The sequence below is a fragment of the Salvelinus fontinalis genome, chromosome 36 (assembly GCF_029448725.1).
Source record: "Salvelinus fontinalis isolate EN_2023a chromosome 36, ASM2944872v1, whole genome shotgun sequence".
Lineage (NCBI taxonomy): Eukaryota > Metazoa > Chordata > Actinopteri > Salmoniformes > Salmonidae > Salvelinus > Salvelinus fontinalis.
The window spans coordinates 33,885,727-33,911,681 of NC_074700.1; the positions used below are offsets into that span (position 1 = coordinate 33,885,727).

A 25,955-nucleotide genomic window follows, 5' to 3' on the forward strand; every position below is an offset into this window, starting at 1 on the left:
CTGCAACTGGATCCTGGATTTCCTGACGGGACGCCCCCAGGTGGTGAGGGTAGGTAGCAACACATCTGCCACGCTGATCCTCAACACCGGGGCCCCTTTTGGGGTGCGTGCTTAGTCCCCTCCTGTACTCCCTGTTCACCCACGACTGCGTGGCCAAACACGACTCCAACACGACTCCAACACCATCATTAAGTTTGCTGACGACACGACAGATCTGATCACTGATCACTGGCCCTCAACATCAATGGGGCTGTAGTGGAGCGGTCGAAAGTTTCAAGTTCCTTGATGTCCACATCACCAACAACTATCATGGTCCAAACACACCAAGACAGTTGTGAAGAGGGCATGACAACACCTTTCCCCCCTCACCAGACTGAAAAGATTTGGTATGGGTCCTCAGATCGTCAAAAGTTCTACAGCTGCACCATCGAGAGCATCCTGACCGTTAGCATCCCAACCTGGTATGGCAACTGCTCGGCCTCCGACCGCAAGGTTCTACAGAGGGTAGTGCGACTGGACCAGTACATCACTGGGGCCAATCCAGGACCTCTATACCAGGCGGTGTCAGATGTTTTTTTTTTGCCAAAGCTTCCTGCCATCCAGGACATACACTACCATTCAAAAGTCACTTAGAAATGTTCTTGTTTTTGAAGGAAAAGCACATTTTCTGTTCATTAAAATAACATTGAATTGATCCGAAATACAGTGTAGACATTAACTTTAGAAGCAATAAAACTGGCCTTCTTTAGACAAGTTGAGTATCAGATACTCATCAGATGAGGCGACAGGTAGCCTACTGGTTAGAGCGTTGGGCCAGTAACCAGCAGTAGCGTAGTGGTTAGAGCGTTGGGCCAATAACCAGCAGGTAGCCTAGTGGTTAGAGCGTTGGGCCATTAACCAGCAGGTAGCCTAGTGGTTAGAGTGGTGGGCCAGTAACCAGCAGGTAGCCTAGTGGTTAGAGCGTTGGGCCAGTAATCAGCAGTAGCCTTGTGGTTAGAGCGTTGGGCTAGTAACCAGCAGGTAGCCTAGTGGTTAGAGCATTGGGCCATTAACCAGCAGGTAGCCTAGTGGTTAGAGCGTTGGGCCAGTAACCAGCAGGTAGCCTAGTGGTTAGAGCATTGGACCAGTAACCAGCAGGTAGCCTAGTGGTTAGAGCGTTGGGCCAGTAACTAGCAGGTAGCCTAGTGGTTAGAGCGTTGGGCCAGTAACCAGCAGGTAGCCTAGTGGTTAGAGCGTTGGGCCATTAACCAGCAGGAAGCCTAGTGGTTAGAGTGTTGGGCCAGTAACCAGCAGGTAGCCTAGTGGTTAGAGCGTTGGGCCAGTAACCAGCAGGTAGCCTAGTGGTTAGAGCGTTGGGCCAGTAACCAGCAGGTAGCCTAGTGGTTAGAGCGTTGGGCCAGTAACCAGCAGGTAGCCTAGTGGTTAGAGCGTCGGGCCATTAACCAGCAGGTAGCCTAGTGGTTAGAGCGTTGGACCAGTAACCGAAAGGTTGCTAGATCAAATCCCCGAGCTGACAAGGTAAACATCTGTCGTTCTGCCCCTGAACCCAGTGTTCCTAGGCCGTCATTGTAAATAAGAATTTGTTCTTAACTGACTTGCCTAGTTAAATAAAGGTAGAAATAAAAAAAATCTGCATTTGTGGGTTCGATTACGGGCTCAAAACGGCCAGAAACAAAGACCTTTCTTCTGAAACTCGTCAGTCTATTCTTGTTCTGAGAAATGAAAGCTATTCCATGCAAAACAATTGCCAAGAAACTGAAGATCTCGTACAACACTGTGTACTACTCCCTTCACAGAACAGCGCAAACTGGCTCTAACCAGAATAGAAAGGGGAGTGGGAGGCCCCGGGGCACAACTGAGCAAGAGGACAAGTATATTAGAGTGTCTAGTTTGAGAAACAGATGCCTCACGAGTCCTCAACTGGCAACTTCAATAAATAGTACCCGCAAAACACCAGTCTCAACGTCAACAGTGAAGAGGCGACTCCGGGATGCTGGCCTTCTAGGCAGAGTTGCAAAGAAAAAGCCATATCTCAGACTGGCCAATAAGAAGAAGAGATTAAGATGGGCATAAGAACACAGACCCTGGACAGAGGAACTCTATCTACACTGTTTTTCTGATCAATTTGATGTTATTTTAATGGTCAATTTTTTTTGCTTTTCTTTCAAAAACAAGGACATTTCTAAGTTGTCAAAGACTCCAGTCATCCAAGTCATAGACTGTTCTCTCTGCAACCGCACGGCAAGCGGGTACCAGAGCGCCAAGTTGAGGTCCAAAGGGCTCCTTAACAGCTTCTAACCCCCAAGCCATAAGACTGCTGAACAAGTAATCAAATGGCCACAGGACCATTTACATTGACCCCCCTCCTTGTACACTGCTGCTACTCGCTGTTTATTATTTATGCATAGTCACTTTACCCCAACCTACATGTACAAATTACCCCGACTAACCTGTACCCCCACTCATTGTCTCGGTAACTCAGTCTCCTGTCCTGTGTCTACCTGAGGCTCCCGTCCTGTGTCTACCTGAGCCTTCCATCCTGTGTCTACCTGAGCCTCCCGTCCTGTGTCTACCTGAGCCTCCCGTCCTGTGTCTACCTGAGCCTCCCGTCCTGTGTCTACCTGAGGCTCCCGTCCTGTGTCTACCTGAGCCTCCCGTCCTGTGTCTACCTGAGTCTCCCGTCCTGTGTCTACCTGAGCCTCCCGTCCCGTGTCTACCTGAGCGTCCCGTCCTGTGTCTACCTGAGCCGCCCGTCCCGTGTCTACCTGAGCCTCCCGTCCTGTGTCTACCTGAGCCTCCCGTCCTGTGTCTACCTGAGCCTCCCGTCCTGTGTCTACCTGAGCGTCCCGTCCTGTGTCTACCTGAGCCGCCCGTCCCGTGTCTACCTGAGCCTCCCGTCCCGTGTCTACCTGAGCCTCCCGTCCCGTGTCTACCTGAGCCTTCCATCCTGTGTCTACCTGAGCCTCCCGTCCTGTGTCTACCTGAGCCTCCCGTCCTGTCTACCTGAGCCTCCCGTCCTGTGTCTACCTGAGCCTCCCGTCCTGTGTATACCTGAGCCTCCCGTCCCGTGTCTACCTGAGCCTCCCGTCCCGTGTCTACCTGAGCCTCCCGTCCCGTGTCTACCTGAGCCTCCCGTCCCGTGTCTACCTGAGCCTCCCGTCCTGTGTCTACCTGAGCCTCCCGTCCCGTGTCTACCTGAGCCTTCCATCCTGTGTCTACCTGAGCCTCCCGTCCTGTGTCTACCTGAGCCTCCCGTTCTGTCTACCTGAGCCTCCCGTCCCGTGTCTACCTGAGCCTCCCGTCCCGTGTCTACCTGAGCCTCCCGTCCCGTGTCTACCTGAGCCTCCCGTCCTGTGCAGCAGCTCCTCCAGGGATGATCTTGGTGATGAAGATAGACGGGTCGTCTCCAACGTGGGGGTTGTCTGTTCCACCTGCTATACTGAATCCTAGACCAGAGTTACCCTACACAGCATCACACACACACACACACACACACACACACACACACACACACACACACACACACACACACACACACACACACACACACACACACACACACACACACACACACACACACACACACACACACACACACACACGTTGGTAAACATAGGAAGACCCCACTGCTGAAGGAGTAAATAGTACGAATTCCTGGGGAAATGTTCTGTGGATGAATGAAACAACCTTGAAGCATTTTGGCATTACAGATCAGCGCTGTTTACGGACAACCAAATGAAGCATCCAGTGAAAATTACACCCTCCCTACGATCAAAGACAGGGAGAGGTTCGATAATGCTGTGGGCTCTGCTGCCTCTGGTACTGGGGCCTTGAACACGGCTTCATGAAACCAGCAGAATATCAGCTGTCCAAAAACGGGGTCTCTATTGAAGGTTGTGGGTCTTCCATTGGGACAACAAACCCAAACACACGTCAAAAATAGTTCAAGAGGAAACCTGATCTGAAAGACTGATCTGGAGTGGCCAGCGAGGAGTCCTGATCTGAATCACATCCTCTCAGTGCTAGAGGGCTCCCTGGTGGCGCAGCGGTCTGAGACCCTGTGTCTCAGTGCTAGAGGGCTCCCTGTGGTGGTGCAGCGGTCTGAGACCCTGTGTCTCAGTGCTAGAGGGCTCCCTGGTGGCGCAGCGGTCTGAGACCCTGTGTCTCAGTGCTAGAGGGCTCCCTGGTGGCGCAGCGGTCTGAGGCCCTGTGTCTCAGTGCTAGAGGGCTCCCTGGTGGTGCAGTGGTCTGAGGCCCTGTGTCTCAGTGCTAGAGGGCTCCCTGGTGGTGCAGCGGTCTGAGGCCCTGTGTCTCAGTGCTAGAGGGCTCCCTGGTGGCGCAGCGGTCTGAGGCCCTGTGTCTCAGTGCTAGAGGGCTCCCTGGTGGTGCAGCGGTCTGAGACCCTGTGTCTCAGTGCTAGAGGGCTCCCTGGTGGCGCAGCGGTCTGAGGCCCTGTGTCTCAGTGCTAGAGGGCTCCCTGGTGGTGCAGCGGTCTGAGACCCTGTGTCTCAGTGCTAGAGGGCTCCCTGGTGGCGCAGCGGTCTGAGACCCTGTGTCTCAGTGCTAGAGGGCTCCCTGGTGGTGCAGTGGTCTGAGGCCCTGTGTCTCAGTGCTAGAGGGCTCCCTGGTGGCGCAGCGGTCTGAGACCCTGTGTCTCAGTGCTAGAGGGCTCCCTGGTGGCGCAGCGGTCTGAGACCCTGTGTCTCAGTGCTAGAGGGCTCCCTGGTGGCGCAGCGGTCTGAGACCCTGTGTCTCAGTGCTAGAGGGCTCCCTGGTGGCGCAGCGGTCTGAGACCCTGTGTCTCAGTGCTAGAGGGCTCCCTGGTGGCGCAGCGGTCTGAGACCCTGTGTCTCAGTGCTAGAGGGCTCCCTGGTGGCGCAGCGGTCTGAGACCCTGTGTCTCAGTGCTAGAGGGCTCCCTGGTGGCGCAGCGGTCTGAGACCCTGTGTCTCAGTGCTAGAGGGCTCCCTGGTGGCGCAGCGGTCTGAGACCCTGTGTCTCAGTGCTAGAGGGCTCCCTGGTGGTGCAGCGGTCTAAGGCCCTGTGTCTCAGTGCTAGAGGGCTCCCTGGTGGTGCAGCGGTCTAAGGCCCTGTGTCTCAGTGCTAGAGGGCTCCCTGGTGGTGCAGCGGTCTGAGACCCTGTGTCTCAGTGCTAGAGGGCTCCCTGGTGGTGCAGCGGTCTGAGGCCCTGTGTCTCAGTGCTAGAGGGCTCCCTGGTGGTGCAGTGGTCTGAGGCCCTGTGTCTCAGTGCTAGAGGGCTTACTGGTGGTGCAGAGGTCTAAGGCCCTGTGTCTCAGTGCTAGAGGGCTCCCTGGTGGTGCAGCGGTCTGAGACCCTGTGTCTCAGTGCTAGAGGGCTCCCTGGTGGTGCAGTGGTCTGAGGCCCTGTGTCTCAGTGCTAGAGGGCTCACTGGTGGTGCAGAGGTCTAAGGCCCTGTGTCTCAGTGCTAAAGGGCTCCCTGGTGGTGCAGCGGTCTAAGGCCCAGTGTCTCAGTGCTAGAGGGCTCCCTGGTGGTGCAGCGGTCTGAGGCCCTGTGTCTCAGTGCTAGAGGGCTCCCTGGTGGTGCAGCGGTCTGAGGCCCTGTGTCTCAGTGCTAGAGGGCTCCCTGGTGGTGCAGCGGTCTAAGGCCCTGTGTCTCAGTGCTAGAGGGCTCCCTGGTGGTGCAGTGGTCTGAGACCCTGTGTCTCAGTGCTAGAGGGCTCCCTGGTGGTGCAGCGGTCTGAGGCCCTGTGTCTCAGTGCTAGAGGGCTCCCTGGTGGTGCAGCGGTCTGAGGCCCTGTGTCTCAGTGCTAGAGGGCTCCCTGGTGGTGCAGCGGTCTAAGGCCCTGTGTCTCAGTGCTAGAGGGCTCCCTGGTGGTGCAGTGGTCTGAGACCCTGTGTCTCAGTGCTAGAGGGCTCCCTGGTGGTGCAGCGGTCTAAGGCCCTGTGTCGCAGTGCTAGAGGGCTCCCTGGTGGTGCAGTGGTCTAAGGCCCTGTGTCTCAGTGCTAGAGGGCTCCCTGGTGGTGCAGCGGTCTAAGGCCCTGTGTCTCAGTGTTAGAGGCGTCACTACAGACCCTGGTTAGATTCCAGGCTGTATCACAACCGGCTGTGATTGGGAGTCCCACAGGGCGGCGCACAATTGGCCCGGCGTCGTCCGGGTTTTGCCAGGGAGGCCGTCATTGTAAATAATAATAATAATTTGTTCTTAACTGACTCGTTAAATAAACAAAAAAATGAAATGAAAAAGAAAAGTGCGAGGGGCCACACATGTTGTAATCTAATGGTAATAGTAGTACAGTCTCACCCTCTCCAGTGTCATCTCTTCATACTCCACCTCTCCCTCTGATCCATTCATCTAGAGAGGGGAGGGAGGGGGAGGGGGCGAGGGGGGGAGAGGGGGGGAGAGAGAGAGGGAGGGGAGAGAGAGAAGGAGGGGGAGAGAGAGGGAGGGGGGAAGAGAGAGGAAGGGAGAGAGAGGGAGGGAGGAAGAGAGAGGAAGGGATATAGAGAGAGAGGGGGAAAGAAAGGGAGAAGGGGAGCGAGGGGGGAGAATAGAGAAAGAGAGAGAGGGAGACGAGAGGGGGAGAGAGAGAGGGAGGGGAGAGAGAGGGAGGGGGGAAGAGAGAGGAAGGGATATAGAGAGAGAGGGGGAAAGAAAGGGAGAAGGGGAGCGAGGGGGGAGAATAGAGAAAGAGAGAGAGGGAGACGAGAGGGGGAGAATAGAGAAAGAGAGAGAGGGAGACGAGAGGGGGAGAATAGAGAAAGAGAGAGAGGGAGACGAGAGGGGGAGAATAGAGAAAGAGAGAGAGGGAGACGAGAGGGGGAGAAAAGAGAAAGAGAGAGAGGGAGACGAGAGGGGGAGAATAGAGAAAGAGAGAGAGGGAGACGAGAGGGGGAGAGAGAGTATTATTATTAGTATTACATTATAGCTGCATTCTTCCATCTCTTCTCCTCCCACTCGGGGTGACAGAGTGAGCGATGAGGGGATGAGAGAGGACAAGACATCAGTCATAGACATCAGGACATCAGCCATCAGTCATATTATTATACACTATACTGTCTGACGGAGGGGGAGAAGGGAGAGGAGAGAGAAGGAGAGGGAGAGAGAGAGAAGAGAGGGGAGGAGAGAGAGAGACAGAGAGAGAGACAGAGAGAGAGAGAGAGACAGAGAGAGACAGAGAGAGAGAGAGAGAGAGAGAGAGAGAGAGAGAGAGAGAGAGAGAGAGAGACAGAGAGAGAGAGAGAGACAGAGAGAGAGAGAGAGAGAGAGAGAGAGAGAGAGAGAGACAGAGAGAGACAGAGAGAGAGAGAGAGACAGAGAGAGAGAGAGAGAGAGAGAGAGAGAGAGAGAGAGAGAGAGAGAGAGAGAGACAGATAATGGTGTTCCAAAAAAGGTGCAGTTGCCAGGACCACAAATACAAATTCCATCTAGACACCGTTTCCACACACAAACACCTATACACACAGTACCTCGGCCTAAACATCATTGCCACAGGTAACTTCCACAAAGCTGTGAACGATCTGAGAGACAAGGCAAGAAAGGCATTCTATGCCATCAAAAGGAACATAAAATTCAACATACCAATTAGGATCTGGCTAAAAATACTTGAATAAGTTATAGAACCCATTGCCCTTTATGGTTGTGAGGTCTGGGGTCCGCTCACCAACCAAGATTTCACAAAATGGAACAAACACCAAATTGAGACTTGAATTGAAAATATCCTCCGTGTACAACGTAGAACACCAAATAATGCATGCAGAGCAGAATTAGGCCGATACCCACTAATTATCAAAATCCAGAAAAGAGACGTTCAATTCTACAACCACCTAAAAGGAAGCGATTCCCAAACCTTCCTTAACAAAGCCATCACCTACAGAGAGATGAACCTGGAGAAGAGCCCCCTAAGCAAGCTGGTCCTGGGACTCTGGTCCTGGGATTCAAACACAAACAGACCCCACAGAGCCATCACCTACAGAGAGATGAACCTGGAGAAGAGTCCCCTAAGCAAGCTGGTCCTGGGACTCTGGTCCTGGGACTCAAACACAAACAGACCCCACAGAGCCATCACCTACAGAGAGATGAACCTGGAGAAGAGTCCCCTAAGCAAGCTGGTCCTGGGACTCTGGTCCTGGGACTCAAACACAAACAGACCCCACAGAGCCATCACCTACAGAGAGATGAACCTGGAGAAGAGTCCCCTAAGCAAGCTGGTCCTGGGACTCTGATCCTGGGACTCAAACACAAACAGACCCCACAGAGCCATCACCTACAGAGAGATGAACCTGGAGAAGAGTCCCCTAAGCAAGCTGGTCCTGGGACTCTGATCCTGGGACTCAAACACAAACAGACCCCACAGAGCCATCACCTACAGAGAGATGAACCTGGAGAAGAGTCCCCTAAGCAAGCTGGTCCTGGGACTCTGATCCTGGGACTCAAACACAAACAGACCCCACAGAGCCATCACCTACAGAGAGATGAACCTGGAGAAGAGTCCCCTAAGCAAGCTGGTCCTGGGACTCTGATCCTGGGACTCAAACACAAACAGACCCCACAGAGCCATCACCTACAGAGAGATGAACCTGGAGAAGAGTCCCCTAAGCAAGCTGGTCCTGGGACTCTGATCCTGGGACTCAAACACAAACAGACCCCACAGAGCCATCACCTACAGAGAGATGAACCTGGAGAAGAGTCCCCTAAGCAAGCTGGTCCTGGGACTCTGATCCTGGGACTCAAACACAAACAGACCCCACAGAGCCATCACCTACAGAGAGATGAACCTGGAGAAGAGTCCCCTAAGCAAGCTGGTCCTGGGACTCTGATCCTGGGACTCAAACACAAACAGACCCCACAGAGCCATCACCTACAGAGAGATGAACCTGGAGAAGAGTCCCCTAAGCAAGCTGGTCCTGGGACTCTGATCCTGGGACTCAAACACAAACAGACCCCACAGAGCCATCACCTACAGAGAGATGAACCTGGAGAAGAGTCCCCTAAGCAAGCTGGTCCTGGGACTCTGATCCTGGGACTCAAACACAAACAGACCCCACAGAGCCATCACCTACAGAGAGATGAACCTGGAGAAGAGTCCCCTAAGCAAGCTGGTCCTGGGACTCTGATCCTGGGACTCAAACACAAACAGACCCCACAGAGCCATCACCTACAGAGAGATGAACCTGGAGAAGAGTCCCCTAAGCAAGCTGGTCCTGGGACTCTGATCCTGGGACTCAAACACAAACAGACCCCACAGAGCCATCACCTACAGAGAGATGAACCTGGAGAAGAGCCCCCTAAGCAAGCTGGTCCTGGGACTCTGGTCCTGCGATTCAAACACAAACAGACCCCACAGAGCCATCACCTACAGAGAGATGAACCTGGAGAAGAGTCCCCTAAGCAAGCTGGTCCTGGGACTCTGATCCTGGGACTCAAACACAAACAGACCCCACAGAGCCATCACCTACAGAGAGATGAACCTGGAGAAGAGTCCCCTAAGCAAGCTGGTCCTGGGACTCTGATCCTGGGACTCAAACACAAACAGACCCCACAGAGCCATCACCTACAGAGAGATGAACCTGGAGAAGAGTCCCCTAAGCAAGCTGGTCCTGGGACTCTGATCCTGGGACTCAAACACAAACAGACCCCACAGAGCCATCACCTACAGAGAGACGAACCTGGAGAAGAGTCCCCTAAGCAAGCTGGTCCTGGGACTCTGATCCTGGGACTCAAACACAAACAGACCCCACAGAGCCATCACCTACAGAGAGATGAACCTGGAGAAGAGTCCCCTAAGCAAGCTGGTCCTGGGACTCTGATCCTGGGACTCAAACACAAACAGACCCCACAGAGCCCCTGTCACGACTTACGCCGGCTCCTCTCCTTGTCCGAGCGACGTTTGCCGTTCGGCGTCACCGGCTTTCTAGCCATCGCCGCTCCATTTCTCATATATCCATTTGTTTTGTCTTGTTCCCTGGTTTTCATTCCCTAATCAATCTATTTAGCCCTCTGTTTCCCATCATGTCTTTGTGTGTAAATTGTTTATTGTTATGTGGTTTGTCAGGCGCATTACTTTTGTTATTTCCGTGGTTTTGACATCGTATGTTTTTAATTGTTGCTGTCAATTTGGAATGAAATTAAAGTGCGCCTGTTTGCTCTCCTGCACCTGACTTTGCCTCCGCTCCGCTCCTCTCCTCCGCTCCTCTCCTCCTCTCCTCTCCTCCGCTCCTCTCCTCCGCTACACACGCTTAACAGCCCCAGGACAGCAACACAATTAGACCCAACCAAATCATGAGAAACCAAAATGATAATTACTTGACACAATCGAAAGAATTTAACAAAAAAAACAGAGCAAACTAGAATGCTATTTGGCCCAAAACAGAGAGTACACAGTGGCAGAATACCTGACCACTGTGTGTATCTGTGTGTGTCTGTGTATGTATGTGTGTGTATGTGTGTGTGTGTCTGTGTGTGTCCGTGTGTGTCCGTGTGTGTCCGTGTGTGTATCTGTGTGTGTCTGTGTGTCTGTGTGTGTGTGTGTGTGTGTGTGTGTGTGTGTCCGTGTGTGTCCGTGTGTGTATCTGTGTGTGTCTGTGTGTCTGTGTGTGTGTGTGTGTGTGTGTGTGTGTGTGTGTGTGTGTGTGTGTGTGTGTGTGTGTGTGTGTGTGTGTGTGTGTGTGTGTGTCTGTGTGTATCTGTGTGTATGTGTGTGTGTGTTTAGTTCAGTGGCCAGTTCAGCCGGGATCAGAATAGTCGTTAGTATATAGTATATCGAGGAAACACCTCGTGGATTTAACTTCTATAGGAAACAACATCCTCCATTTTCCCATAAAATAAAATACTTTACACCTTTTTAAAGGACAGAATAGTTCCTCCTGCTTCATGTTTTCATTTTTTGGAATTTATGGAAAAAATATTGAGATACTGGTATCTTCACAGCCCTACTCTCTTCCCTCATCCTTCTCTCTCTCTCCTGGCCACTCGTAACCATAACTACTCCATAGCAACAGCTGCTGATCCCTATGGGGGACCCAGTTACCTAGGCAACAACGGTTTTCATAGCAACCATCTCCATCTCGTAGCAAACCATCCAGCATCACACAACACAAACACAAATGAACAACTACATCCAGATGAATGCAGCAAAAATGACAAATACAAATTATATTCAGAAGCATATTTAATTTCATCCTCCCCTCCTCCCCCTCCTTTCCCCCCTCTCTTCCTCCCCCGTCTCCTCTCGCTCTTGGAAGGAAGAGGTAGAGAGAAGGAAGGGAGGGAGAGGAAGAGAGAGAGAGAGGGAGGAAGAGAGAGATAAGGAGGGAGAGAGAGGAGGGAGGATAACAGAGAGATGTGAGGGCAGAGGAAGTGGTGTGATGGAGTGAAAGAGAGAAGGTAGAGGAAAGAGGGAGTGAGAGTGAGAGAGAGAGGAATAGAGAGAGAGAGGATAGAGAGAGAGAGAGAGAGAGAGAGAGAGAGAGAGACAGAGAGAGAGAGAGAGACAGAGAGAGAGACAGAGAGAGAGACAGAGAGAGAGGAATAGAGAGAGAGAGAGAGCGAGGAATAGAGAGACAGAGAGAGAGAGAGAGAGAGAGAGAGACAGAGGAATAGAGAGGGAGAGAGAGAGACAGAGAGAGAGAGACAGAGAGAGAGAGAGAGAGAGAGAGAGAGAGAGAGAGAGAGAGAGAGAGAGAGAGAGAGAGAGAGAGAGGGTAGAGACAGCATACATGTATGTTTCACTGAAGTAGTACTGACTGACTGTCTGTGTTTATATTTCTGCATCCTGGCCAGAAGTGGAGCACAGCTGGAGTTTAAAAGGTAGAGGAGGAAGTCAGGGTAATGAGGTGTCAGGAGAGGAGGAAGTCAGGGTGATGAGGTGTCAGGAGAGGAGGAAGTCAGGGTGATGAGGTGTCAGGAGAGGAGGAAGTCAGGGTGATGAGGTGTCAGGAGAGGAGGAAGTCAGGGTGATGAGGTGTCAGGAGAGGAGGAAGTCAGGGTGATGAGGTGTCAGGAGAGGAGGAAGTCAGGGTGATGAGGTGTCAGGAGAGGAGGAAGTCAGGGTGATGAGGTGTCAGGAGAGGAGGAAGTTAGGGTGATGAGGTGTCAGGAGAGGAGGAAGTCAGGGTGATGAGGTGTCAGGAGAGGAGGAAGTTAGGGTGATGAGGTGTCAGGAGAGGAGGAAGTCAGGGTGATGAGGTATCAGGAGAGGAGAGGAGAGGAGGAAGTCAGGGTGATGAGGTGTCAGGAGAGGAGGAAGTCAGGGTGATGAGGTGTCAGGAGAGGAGGAAGTCAGGGTGATGAGGTGTCAGGAGAGGAGGAAGTCAGGGTGATGAGGTGTCAGGAGAGGAGGAAGTCAGGGTGATGAGGTGTCAGGAGAGGAGGAAGTCAGGGTAATGAGGTATCAGGAGAGGAGAGGAGGAAGTCAGGGTGATGAGGTATCAGGAGAGGAGAGGAGAGGAGGAAGTCAGGGTGATGAGGTGTCGGGAGAGGAGGAAGTCAGGGTGATGAGGTGTCAGGAGAGGAGGAAGTCAGGGTGATGAGGTGTCAGGAGAGGAGGAAGTCAGGGTGATGAGGTGTCAGGAGAGGAGGGGAGAGGAGGAGTGTCAGGGTGATGAGGTGTCAGGAGAGGAGAAGAGAGGAGGAAGTCAGGGTGATGAAGTGTCAGGAGAGGAGGGGAGAGGAGGAAGTCAGGGTGATGAAGTGTCAGGAGAGGAGGGGAGAGGAGGAAGTCAGGGTGATGAGGTGTCAGGAGAGGAGGGGAGAGGAGGAAGTCAGGGTGATGAGGTGTCAGGAGAGGAGGGGAGAGGAGGAAGTCAGGTTGATGAGGTGTCAGGAGAGGAGGGGAGAGGATGAAGTCAGGGTGATGAGGTGTCAGGAGAGGAGGGGAGAGGAGGAAGTCAGGGTGATGAAGTGTCCGACGAGGAGAGGAGAGGAGGAAGTCAGGGTGATGAGGTGTCAGGAGAGGAGGAAGTCAGGGTGATGAGGTGTCAGGAGAGGAGGAAGTCAGGGTGATGAAGTGTCAGGAGAGGAGGAAGTCAGGGTGATGAGGTGTCAGGAGAGGAGGAGAGAGGAGGAAGTCAGGGTGATGAAGTGTCATGGGAGGAGGGGAGAGGAGGAAGTCAGGGTGATGAAGTGTCAGGAGAGGAGGAGAGAGGAGGAAGTCAGGGTGATGAGGTGTCAGGAGAGGAGGGGAGAGGAGGAAGTCAGGGTGATGAGGTGTCAGGAGAGGAGGGGAGAGGAGGAAGTCAGGGTGATGAAGTGTCCGACGAGGAGAGGAGAGGAGGAAGTCAGGGTGATGAGGTGTCAGGAGAGGAGGAAGTCAGGGTGATGAGGTGTCAGGAGAGGAGGAAGTCAGGGTGATGAAGTGTCAGGAGAGGAGGAAGTCAGGGTGATGAAGTGTCCGACGAGGAGAGGAGAGGAGGAAGTCAGGTGATGAGGTGTCAGGAGAGGAGGGGAGAGGAGGAAGTCAGGGTGATGAGGTGTCCGACGAGGAGAGGAGGAGGTCAGTTTGATGAGGTATCAGACAAGGAGAGGAGGAAGTCAGGGTGATGAGGTGTCAGGAGAGAAGGAAGTCAGGGTGATGAGGTGTCAGGAGAGGAGGGGAGAGGAGGAAGTCAGGGTGATGAGATATCAGGAGAGGAGGAAGTCAGGGTGATGAAGTGTCAGGAGAGGAGGGGAGAGGAGGAAGTCAGGGTGATGAAGTGTCAGGAGAGGAGGGGAGAGGAAGAAGTCAGGGTGATGAGATATCAGGAGAGGAGGGGAGAGGAGGAAGTCAGGGTGATGAGATATCAGGAGAGGAGGAAGTCAGGGTGATGAGATGTCAGGAGAGGAGGAAGTCAGGGTGATGAAGTGTCGGGAGAGGAGGGGAGAGGAGGAAGTCAGAGTGATGAGGTGTCCGACGAGGAGAGGAGAGGAGGAAGTCAGGGTGATGAGGTGTCAGGAGAGGAGGAAGTCAGCGTGATGAGATGTCAGACGAGGAGAGGAGAGGAGGAAGTCAGGGTGATGAGGTATCAGACGAGGAGAGGAGGAAGTCAGGGTGATGAGGTATCAGACGAGGAGAGGAGGAAGTCAGGGTGATGAGGTATCAGACGAGGAGAGGAGGAAATCAGTTTGATGAGGTATCAGACGAGGAGAGGAGGAAGTCAGTTTGATGAGGTATCAGACGAGGAGAGGAGGAAGTCAGGGTGATGAGGTATCAGACGAGGAGAGGAGGAAGTCAGGGTGATGAGGTATCAGACGAGGAGAGGAGGAAATCAGTTTGATGAGGTATCAGACGAGGAGAGGAGGAAGTCATTTTGATGAGGTATCAGACGAGGAGAGGAGGAAGTCAGGGAGATGAGGTATCGGACGAGGAGAGGAGGAAGTCAGGGTGATGAGGTATCAGACGAGGAGAGGAGGAAGTCAGGGTGATGAGGTATCAGACGAGGAGAGGAGGAAATCAGTTTGATGAGGTATCAGACGAGGAGAGGAGGAAGTCAGTTTGATGAGGTATCAGACGAGGAGAGGAGGAAGTCAGGGTGATGAGGTATCAGACGAGGAGAGGAGGAAGTCAGGGTGATGAGGTATCAGACGAGGAGAGGAGGAAGTCAGTTTGATGAGGTATCAGAAAAGGAGAGGAGGAAGTCAGGGTGATGAGGTATCAGACGAGGAGAGGAGGAAGTCAGGGTGATGAGGTATCGGACGAGGAGAGGAGGAAATCAGTTTGATGAGGTATCAGACGAGGAGAGGAGGAAGTCAGTTTGATGAGGTATCAGACGAGGAGAGGAGGAAGTCAGGGTGATGAGGTATCGGACGAGGAGAGGAGGAAATCAGGGTGATGAGGTATCAGACGAGGAGAGGAGGAAGTCAGGGTGATGAGGTATCAGACGAGGAGAGGAGGAAATCAGTTTGATGAGGTATCAGACGAGGAGAGGAGGAAGTCAGTTTGATGAGGTATCAGACGAGGAGAGGAGGAAGTCAGGGTGATGAGGTATCAGACGAGGAGAGGAGGAAGTCAGGGTGATGAGGTATCAGACGAGGAGAGGAGGAAGTCAGTTTGATGAGGTATCAGACGAGGAGAGGAGGAATTTAGGGTGATGAGGTATCAGACGAGGAGAGGAGGAAGTCAGGGTGATGAGGTATCGGACGAGGAGAGGAGGAAGTCAGTTTGATGAGGTATCAGACGAGGAGAGGAGGAAGTCAGGGTGATGAGGTATCGGACGAGGAGAGGAGGAAGTCAGTTTGATGAGGTATCAGACGAGGAGAGGAGGAAGTCAGGGTGATGAGGTATCAGACGAGGAGAGGAGGAAGTCAGTTTGATGAGGTATCAGACGAGGAGAGGAGGAAGTCAGGGTGATGAGGTATCAGACGAGGAGAGGAGGAAGTCAGGGTGATGAGGTATCAGACGAGGAGAGGAGGAAGTCAGTTTGATGAGGTATCAGACGAGGAGAGGAGGAAGTCAGGGTGATGAGGTATCAGACGAGGAAGTCAGGGTGATGAGGTATCGGACGAGGAGAGGAGGAAGTCAGTTTGATGAGGTATCAGACGAGGAGAGGAGGAAGTCAGGGTGATGAGGTATCAGACGAGGAGAGGAGGAAGTCAGTTTGATGAGGTATCAGACGAGGAGAGGAGGAAGTCAGGGTGGTGAGGTATCAGACAAGGAGAGGAGGAAGTCAGTTTGATGAGGTATCAGACGAGGAGAGGAGGAAGTCAGGGTGATGAGGTATCAGACGAGGAGAGGAGGAAGTCAGTTTGATGAGGTATCAGACGAGGAGAGGAGGAAGTCAGGGTGGTGAGGTATCAGACAAGGAGAGGAGACATCATGATAAATAATTCAGAGAGAAGAGGAGTTACAGCACACACACAGCGCTGTGTAGTCAGGAATAAACATGAGAAATGTGGAAAGAAAGCAAACCACTCTACTTATCCTCTGGGAGATGGCTAGTGAATGTGTGGGCAGTCTGGAAACAGACACACAGAGAATTAAAAACTCTGCCCACTTCACTGAAGGTGTGTGTGTGTGTGTGTGTGCGTGCGTGCGTGCGTGCGTGCGTGCGCGCGTGTGTCTGATCCCACGATACAGATGCTGAAGACCTCAGAGAGATCCCTAGCCAATCAGTTGTCAGGGCTTCTTCCTGGTCATGGACTCATAACCACATAACCTTTTTCTTCTCATGTCTGTGAATAACAACTGGACTGTAATGTTGAATGTGCTGAAAAGGGGAAAAGATCGAGGAAGGATGGAGAGAGAGAGAGAGAAAGGAAAGCTTTGACTATGTACAGACTCAGTGAGCATAGCCTTGCTATTGAGAAAGGCCGCCGTAGGCAGACATGGCTCTCAAGAGAAGACCGGCTATGTACTCACTGCCCACAAAATGAGGTGGAAACTGAGCTGCACTTCCTAACCTCCTGCCCAATGTATGACCATATTAGAGACACATATTTCCCTCAGATTACACAGATCCACAAAGAATTAGAAAACAAAACCCGATTTAGATAAACTCCCATATCTACTGGGTGAAATTCTACAGTGTGCATCACAGCAGCAAGATTTGTGATCTGTTGCCACAAGAAAAGGGCAACCAGTGAAGAACAAACACCATTGTAAATACAACCCATATTTATGCTTATTTATTTTCCCTTTTGTACTTTAACTATTTGCACATCATTACAACACTGTATATGCACATAATATGACATTTGAAATGTCTTTATTCTTATGAAACTTGTGTGAGTGTAATGTTTACTGTTCATTTTTATTGTTTATTTCACTTTTGTTTATTATCTACGTCACTTGCTTTGGCAATGTTAACACATGTTTCCCATGTCAATAAAGCTCTTTAAATTGAATTGAGAGAGAGAGGGGAAGGATGGAGAAAGGGAGAGAGATGATAGAGGATAGAGAGGGAGAGAGAGAGGAAGGATGGAGAAAGGAAGAGAGATGATAGAGAGAGAGAGATAATGGAGAGAGAGAGGAAGGATGGAGAAAGGGAGAGAGATGGTAGAGAGAGAGGAAGGATGGAGAAAGGGAGAGAGATGATAGAGAGAGAGAGATAATGGAGAGAGAGAGGAAGGATGGAGAAAGGGAGAGAGATGGTAGAGAGAGAGGAAGGATGGAGAAAGGGAGAGAGATGATAGAGAGAGAGAGAGAGATAATGGAGAGAGAGAGGAAGGATGGAGAAAGGGAGAGAGATGATAGAGGATAGAGAGGGAGAGAGAGAGGAAGGATGGAGAAAGGGAGAGAGATGATAGAGAGAGAGAGATAATGGAGAGAGAGAGAAAGGATGGAGAAAGGGAGAGAGATGATAGAGAGAGAGAGATAATGGAGAGAGAGAGAAAGGATGGAGAAAGGGAGAGAGATGATAGAGAGAGAGATAATGGAGAGAGAGAGAAAGGATGGAGAAAGGGAGAGAGATGATAGAGAGAGAGAGATAATGGAGAGAGAGAGGAAGGATGGAGAAAGGGAGAGAGATGATAGAGAGAGAGAGATAATGGAGAGAGAGAGGAAGGATGGAGAAAGGGAGAGAGATGGTAGAGAGAGGAAGGATGGAGAAAGGGAGAGAGATGATAGAGAGAGAGAGATAATGGAGAGAGAGAGAGAGGAAGGATGGAGAAAGGGAGAGAGATGATAGAGAGAGAGAGAGAGATAATGGAGAGAGAGAGAGGGGAAGGATGGAGAAAGGGAGAGAGATGATAGAGAGATAATGGAGAGAGAGAGAGAGGAAGGATGGAGAAAGGGAGAGAGATGATAGAGAGAGAGAGAGAGATAATGGAGAGAGAGAGAGGGGAAGGATGGAGAAAGGGAGAGAGATGATAGAGAGAGAGAGAGAGATAATGGAGAGAGAGAGAGGGGAAGGATGGAGAAAGGGAGAGAGATGATAGAGAGTGGATGGATGAATGGAGAGAGAGGGGAGAGATTATTAGTAGAATGATCTCGTAGTAGTAATTTAGGTGAAGTAGTAGTCAGAGCGGGGATTGAACCATCAACCTTCTCTAACAGGCCTAGAAACTAACTACCTCCTATAAACAACATGGTCCAAACCTACTCCTACCATCATCCGCTGTCGTTGTTTCTTGGCCTTCCTGACGTTCTGAATAAACCGCCTGCCCATCTTCTTAGCGTACCACACGGACACAAACATCCCGCCTACACCGGAGCCTTACCGGAGCCCCGCGAGCTCAGCTCAGCTCACCAAGATAGCACCTTACTAACCCCGGGAGAGGGCGCGCAGGGGAGGTTCATATATATATCCTCAATATTACGTAAATAACAGGCGGCACGCGCTACCGATTCAACTGAAATCGAGGATACACGAGGGAACAGATTGGTCGCAAAAAAATGAAAACCCCGTTAATTAAAAACCGTGCGCCCATGTAGACTATTCAGTCTAAAAAATGTTCTTCTCTCGATCCCTGCCGGTCTAGTGTCGGTTCGGTAGATCTGAGTTTCAGCTCCAATCAAACAAACAACATTCCCGTTTAACCGTAACCGGCTCCATGGTTGGTCGTGACTGGATGCAGTTCCCCTCTTCTCTACCGCGGGGAGGATAAATCATTCCCTCTCCCTTCGCAAGATTCCTTTCGGTGTGTCTGTCAACGGAAGGACTCGTAAACATTATATTCTCCCGGTAAGGACAACCCCAGCTGACACAGCCGTTTAGCCGTGCATCAGTCCGCGAGGCTGCGTCTCTATTCCGGTCGGTTTATTCTCCTCTCCTCGTTATCACTCCATCTCTCACTGAGATGCATCTTTCTGTCTCTGTTTTACATGGTTAATGCTGTCAGCTTTCTCTCTGTCCCCCCACTCTCTCTCTCTCTCTGTCCCCTCCCTCTCTTTCTCTCTCTCCTCTCTCACTCTGAAGGATTTCCCTAGCTCCTGTAACAGCCTCTGACCAAATGAAATCAATTCACTGATAGAATAGACAGACACAAAGAGAGGAGAGAAGAGGGGGAGGAGAGGAGAGGAAATGAAGGAATATATCATAAGGGTGAATGTGAGAAGAAGTTAACCTCTCTGCCAACCTCTGTACTAACACTCTCAGTGTTACCCTCTTTACTAACACACTCAGTGTTAACCTCTTTACTAACACACTCAGTGTTACCCTCTTTACTAACACACTCAGTGTTAACCTCTGTACTAACACTCTCAGTGTTAACCTCTGTACTAACACTCTCAGTGTTAACCTCTGTACTAACACTCTCAGTGTTAACCTCTGTACTAACACTCTCAGTGTTAACCTCTGTACTAACACTCTCAGTGTTAACCTCTGTACTAACACACTTAGTGTTAATCTCTGTACTAACACACTCAGAGTTAACCTCTCTACCAACATGTGTACTAACACACCCAGTGTTAATCTCTGCACTAACACACCCAGTGTTAACCTCTCCACCAACCTCTGTACTAACACACGCAGTGTTAATCTCTGTACTAACACACTCAGTGTTAACCTCTGTACTAACACACCCAGTGTTAATCTCTGCACTAACACACCCAGTGTTAACCTCTCTACCAACCTCTGTGCTAACACACTCAGTGTTAACCTCTGTGCTAACACACTCAGTGTTAACCTCTGTACCAACCTCTGTACTAAACCACTCAGTGTTAACCTCTACAACCTCTGTGCTACCACACTCAGTGTTAACCTCTGTGCTAACACACTCAGTGTTAACCTCTGTACTAACACACTCAGTGTTAACCTCTCTACCAACCTCTGTACTAAACCACTCAGTGTTAACCTCTACAACCTCTGTGCTACCACACTCAGTGTTAACCTCTGTGCTAACACACCAAGTGTTACCCTCTGTACTAACACACTCAGTGTTAACCTATCTACCAACCTCTGTGCTAACACACACGGTGTTAACCTCTCTACCAACCTCTGTACTAACACACTCGGTGTTAACCTCTTTACTAACACACTCAGTGTTAACCTCTCTACCAACCGCTGTACTAACACACTCAGTGTTAACCTCTGTACTAACACACCCAGTGTTAACCTCTCTACCAACCTCTGTGCTAACACACTCAGTGTTAAAACTTCTTGTCAATAGGGGGAGCTGTTAGCAATATTTTTTTCTTGGTGTTGCCAAATTAAACTGCCTCGTACTCAATTCTTGCTCGTACAATATGCATATTATTCTTACTATTGGATAGAAAACACTCTCTAGTTTCTAAAACCGTTTGAATTATGTCTGTGGGTGAACCAGAACTCTTTCTGCAGCGAAATTCATGACAGGAACTGCGAAGGTCTGAAAACTAGACTCTGTTCTCAGATCAGTTTAAAGCTCTGTATGTATCCTATGGGTCGACATGAACTGCTCCCGCCTTCCCCTGGATGTCAGTAACCAATGAGAAGTGGAATGGACTTTCTACGTAGTTCTCAGAGTTTATAAAAGGCCAAGGAACGAGGGGTCCACTCTTTTCGACGTTCGCCATTACGCAAAGCAAGACCTCAGGATGGCATTTTGAAACGCTCAGTTATCGACCTTAGATAGATCCGTCTGTAATTTAATTTGTTATAGCTGTTAGAAACATCATAACGAAGTTATTTTAAACCGAGTTATATCAGTTTATGCGAGTATATTGCTATTTTCGGAATTTCCTTAGTATTGAGTTTGAGGATTTGGGCATGCTGTGGCCACATAGCTACTGTTAGCTGCTACTTCCGAAGTTGAACACGACGTTTTACAACCAAGCAACAATTCTTTTGGACAAAGGATCACTTGGCCAAGATTCTGATGGAAGCTCGTCCAAAAGTAAGAGCTATTTATGATGTTATTCCGTATTTATGTGGAAAAATGTAAACGGATTTGTCCGCCATTATTGCGGCACTAGTCTGGCTGTAACGCACACTGTATGTCTAGTAACGTTAATTTAAAAAATCTAACTCAGCGGTTGCATTAATAACTAATGCATCTTTCATTTGATGTCCAACCTGTATTTTTTAGTCAAGTTTACGATTATTTATTGATTAGATTAGGTGCCTTTCCAAGATGGCGCCGGCCAGAATGCATGCCCTGTTGCTACTGATCACATTGTATAACCACGGTTTGTGCTGCTAAATATGCACATTTTCGAACAAAACCTATATGGATTGTGTAATATGATGTTACAGGACTGTCATCTGAAGAATTCTGAGAAGGTTAGTGAAAAATTAATTTATTTTGGTGGTGAATACGTTATCGCTATGTTTGGCTGGAATCAATGCTGTTGTCTGGTTTGCTACTGTGCTAAGCTAATATAACGATATATTGTGTTTTCGCTGTAAAACACTATGAAAATCTGAAATATGGTCTGGATTCACAAGATCTGTGTCTTTCAATTGCTGTACGCTGTGTATTTTTAAGAAATGTTTTATGATGAGTAATTAGGGAATACACGTTGCTCTCTGTCGTTATTCTAGTCGATTTGTGATGGTGGCTGCAATGGTAAACTATGATTTATACCTGAAATATGCACATTTTTCTAACAAAACCTATGCTATGCAATAAATATGTTATCAGACTGTCATCTGATGAAGTTTTTTCTTGGTTAGTGGCTATTTATATCTTTATTTGGCCGAATTTGTGATAGCTACTGATGCAGTAAGAAAATGGTGGAGTAAAAAAAAGTTGTCCTTTGCTAACGTGGTTAGCTAATAGATTTACATATTGTGTCTTCCCTGTAAAACATTTTAAAAATCAGAAATGATGGCTTGATTACCAAGATGTTTATCTTTCATCTGGTGTCTTGGACTTGTGATTTAATGATATTTAGATGCTACTATTTACTTGTGACGCTATGCTAGTGTCACGTTCCTGACCTGTTTTCCTTTGTTATGTATTTGTTTTAGTTTGGTCAGGGCGTGAGTTTTGGGTGGGCAGTCTATGTTTTCTATTTCTATGCGGGGTTTTGTGTTCGGCCTGGTATGATTCTCAATTAGAGACAGGTGTGTATCGTTTGTCTCTGATTGAGAGTCATACTAAGGCAGCCAGTGTTTCACTGGTGTTTTGTGGGTGTTTGTTTCCTGTGTAAGCGTTTGGGCCACACAGGACTGTTGCAGGTTAGTCACGTTTGTAGTGTTTGTTGGTTTGCCATTAAAATCATGAATACCTCCTACTCCGCATCTTGGTCAGATCCATGCTCCTCCTCGTCTGAGGAGGAGAACGACATTGACAACCTTTACAGAAACACCCACCAAACCAGGACCAAGCGGATTGGAGAAGAACGGCAAGAACAAAAGCAATGGAGAGAAGAGGAATGGACATGGGAACAAATATTCAACGGAGAAGGACCCTGGGCTAAGGTGGGAGAGAATCGCCGCTCTCGGGAGGAGAAGGAGGCAGCCACAGCCCAGGAGCGCTGGTATGAGGAGGCAGCACGTAAGAGAGGCTGGAAGTCCGAGAGGCTCACCCAAAAATTTCTTGGGGGGGGGGGGGGGGGGGGGGGGGGGGGGGGGGGGGGGGGGGGGGGGCTAAAGGGGAGTGTGGCGAACCCGGGTTGGTTACCTGAGCCAACTCCCCGGGCTTACCGTGGAGTGAGAGGGCGTCGTACTGGTCAGACACCGTGTTATGCGGTAAAGCGCACGGTGTCCCCAGTACGCGTGCTTAGCCCAGTGCGGGCTATTCCACCTTGCCGCACTGGGAGGGCTAGGTTGGGCATCGAGCTGGATGTCATGAAGCCGGCCCAACGTATCTGGCCTCCAGTACGTCTCCTCGGGCCGGCGTACATGGCACCAGCCTTACAGGTGGTGTCCCCGGTTCGCCTGCATAGCCCAGTGCGGGCTATTCCACCTCGCCGCACTGGCAGGGCTACGGGGACCATTCAACCTGGTAAGGTTGGAGAGGCTCGGTGCTCAAGAGCGCGTGTCCTCCTTCACGGTCCGGTATATCCGGCGCCACCTTCCCGCCCCAGCCCAGTACCACCAGTGCCTACACCACGCACCAGGCTTCCAGTGCATCACCAGAGCCCTGTTCCTCCTCCCCGCACTCGCCCTGAGGTGCGTGCCCTCAGCCCGGTACCTCCAGTTCCGGCACCACGCACCAGGCCTACTGTGCGCCTCAGCAGGTCAGAGTCGGCCGTCTGCCCAACGCCGCCTGCGCTGCTTGCCTGCTCAGCGCTGCCCGAACTGTCTGCCTTCCCAGCGCTGTCTGAACTGCCTGCCTGCCCAGCGTGGTCTGAACTGTCTGCCTGCCCAGCGCTGCCCGTCTGTCCCGAGCCTTCAGGGCCGTCCAGCCAGGACCAGCCAGAGCCGTCCAGCCAGGACCAGCCAGAGCCGTCCAGCCAGGACCAGCCAGAGCCGTCCAGCCAGGACCAGCCAGAGCCCTCCAGCCAGGACCTGCCAGAGTCCCTCAGCCAGGACCTGCCAGAGTCCCTCAGCCAGGACCTGCCAGAGTCCCTCAGCCAGGACCTGCCAGAGTCCCTCAGCCCGGAGCTGCCGTCCCTTATCCCGGTGCTGCCCCTTATCCCGGTGCTGCCCCTTATCCCGATGCTGCCCCTTCATTTAGGTGGGTTTAGTTGGAGGGTGGTCATTGGGAGGGGGATACGGAAGCGGGGAGTGACTATGGTGGGGTGGGGACCTCGCCCAGCGCCAGAGCCGCCACCGTGGACAGACGCCCACCCAGACCCTCCCCTAGACTTTGTGCTGGTGCGCTCGGAGTTCGCACCTTAAGGGGGGGGGGTTCTGTCACGTTCCTGACCTGTTTTCCTTTGTTATGTATTTGTTTTAGTTTGGTCAGGGCGTGAGTTTTGGGTGGGCAGTCTATGTTTTCTATTTCTATGTGGGGTTTTGTGTTCGGCCTGGTATGATTCTCAATTAGAGACAGGTGTGTATCGTTTGTCTCTGATTGAGAGTCATACTAAGACAGCCAGGGTTTCACTGGTGTTTTGTGGGTGTTTGTTTCCTGTGTTAGCGTTTGGGCCACACAGGACTGTTGCAGGTTAGTCACGTTTGTTGTTTTGTTAATTTGTAGTGTTTGTTGGTTTGCCATTAAAATCATGAATACCTCCTACTCCGCATCTTGGTCCGATCCATGCTCCTCCTCGTCTGAGGAGGAGAACGACATTGAAAACCTTTACAGCTAGGCTATGCTAGTCAGCTTTTTTACTGGTGGGGGTGCTCCCGGACCCGGGTTTCTGAGGAAGTAGAGGTTAACCTCTCTACCAACCTCTGTGCCAACACACTCAGTGTTAATCTCTCTACCAACCTCTGTACTAACACACCCAGTGTTAACATCTGTACCAACACACTCAGTGTTAACATCTGTACTAACACACTCAGTGTTAACCTCTCTACCAACCTCTGTGCTAACACACTCCGTGTTAACCTCTCTACCAACCTCTGTGCTAACACACTCAGTGTTAACCTCTCTACCAACCGCTGTACCAACACACTCAGTGTTAACCTCTGTACCAACACACTCAGTGTTAACCTCTGTACCAACACACTCAGTGCTAACCTCTGTACTAACACACCCAGTGTTACCCTCTGTACTAACACACTCAGTGTTAACCTCTGTACTAACACTCTCAGTGTTAACCTCTTTACTAACACACTCAGTGTTAACCTCTGTACTAACACTCTCAGTGTTAACCTCTGTACTAACACTCTCTGTGTTAACCTCTGTACTAACACTCTCAGTGTTAACCTCTGTACTAACACTCTCTGTGTTAACCTCTGTACTAACACACTCAGTACCACATGACACACTACAGCACTCAGCTTATATCGTATTTTATACTAGAGAGAGAGAGAGATAAAGAGAGAGAGCGGGAGAGAGAGAGATTGAGAGAAAGAGAGAGAGAGAGAGAAAAAGAGAGAGTGATATATATATATATAGAGAGAGAGATAAAGAGAGACAGAGAGACAGAGAGAGAGAGACAGAGAGAGAAAGAGAGAGAGAGATATATATAGAGAGACAGAGAGAGAGAGAGAGAGACAGAGAGAGACAGAGAGATAAAGAGAGAGAGAGAGATATATATAGAGAGACAGAGAGAGAGAGAGAGAAAGAGAGAGACAGAGAGATAAAGAGAGAGAGAGAGATATATATAGAGAGACAGCCTTGGGGAATACATTGCAGCTTTAATTGAATTTTCACAAAATAATTACTCCAGTTCAGTACAACACACCCAGCAAACCTGGAACATTTCCAGAACGTTAGCTAAGGTTCCTATTACGTTCTATTTAGGGGGAATGTTTTGATAACAAAATCTATTTATTTATCAAAAATGTTTGAAATGAAATACCCTTCGAATGTTTACTTAACGTTCACCACAATGTTATGCATCATCTGTGTCAACCTCCTCAGAACATTCCACAGACGTTCTCATTACGTTTCCAGGTAATAACACAATGTACCATTAATGTCTTCCCAGCAAACCAAATGTGCTTCTTTAAAGGTTCCCAGAACTTGTTATTAGGTTATGGGTACAATATTGAAGTTAGGTTCCACATGACATTCTCTTAATAATGAAAGAATGAAATAAGTACGTTTTTACGACGTTCAGTTTAGGTTTAACAAAATATTCCATTGATGTTCACATAATAAACATTTAACCTTGTCTTGGAGGTCCTGAGAACATTTCAAGAACATTTTTGTGTCTGGGGAAGATACAGTATTTATTGTCAATTGTATTTGTATTCATTACGGATCTCCGTTGTACAACTGACTAGGTATCCTCTCTGACTGCATTCAGTTGTATAACTGACTAGGTATCCTCTCTGAATACATTCAGTTGTATAACTGACTAGGTATCCTCTCTGACTGCATTCAGTTGTATAACTGACTAGGTATCCTCTCTGACTGCATTCAGTTGTATAACTGACTAGGTATCCTCTCTGACTGCATTCAGTTGTATAACTGACTAGGTACTCTCTGACTGCATTCAGTTGTATAACTGACTAGGTATCCTCTCTGACTGCATTCAGTTGTATAACTGACTAGGTATCCTCTCTGACTGCATTCAGTTGTATAACTGACTAGGTATCCTCTCTGACTGCATTCAGTTGTATAACTGACTAGGTAC

At 50.1% G+C, this 25,955-nt stretch overlaps 1 protein-coding gene across 8 annotated transcripts in view; it reads right to left on the minus strand.

The window, feature by feature from the left end:
• The window catches only part of LOC129835630 (disks large homolog 4-like), a 190,881-nt gene that overhangs the window by 75,802 nt on the left and 89,124 nt on the right, over window positions 1–25,955 (minus strand). For 5 of the 8 annotated variants that reach the window (XM_055901342.1, XM_055901346.1, XM_055901343.1 and 2 more), the window contains 2 exons: window positions 6,284–6,334; window positions 3,338–3,462 (listed from right to left, as the gene is read on the minus strand). In XM_055901342.1, coding sequence (XP_055757317.1) covers window positions 3,338–3,462; window positions 6,284–6,334 — 176 coding nt within the window. Of the gene's footprint in view, window positions 1–3,337; window positions 3,463–6,283; window positions 6,335–9,840; window positions 10,598–18,000; window positions 18,835–25,955 lie in introns of those variants that run through there. The other 3 variants (XM_055901345.1, XM_055901344.1, XM_055901347.1) reach the window with 2 other exon arrangements.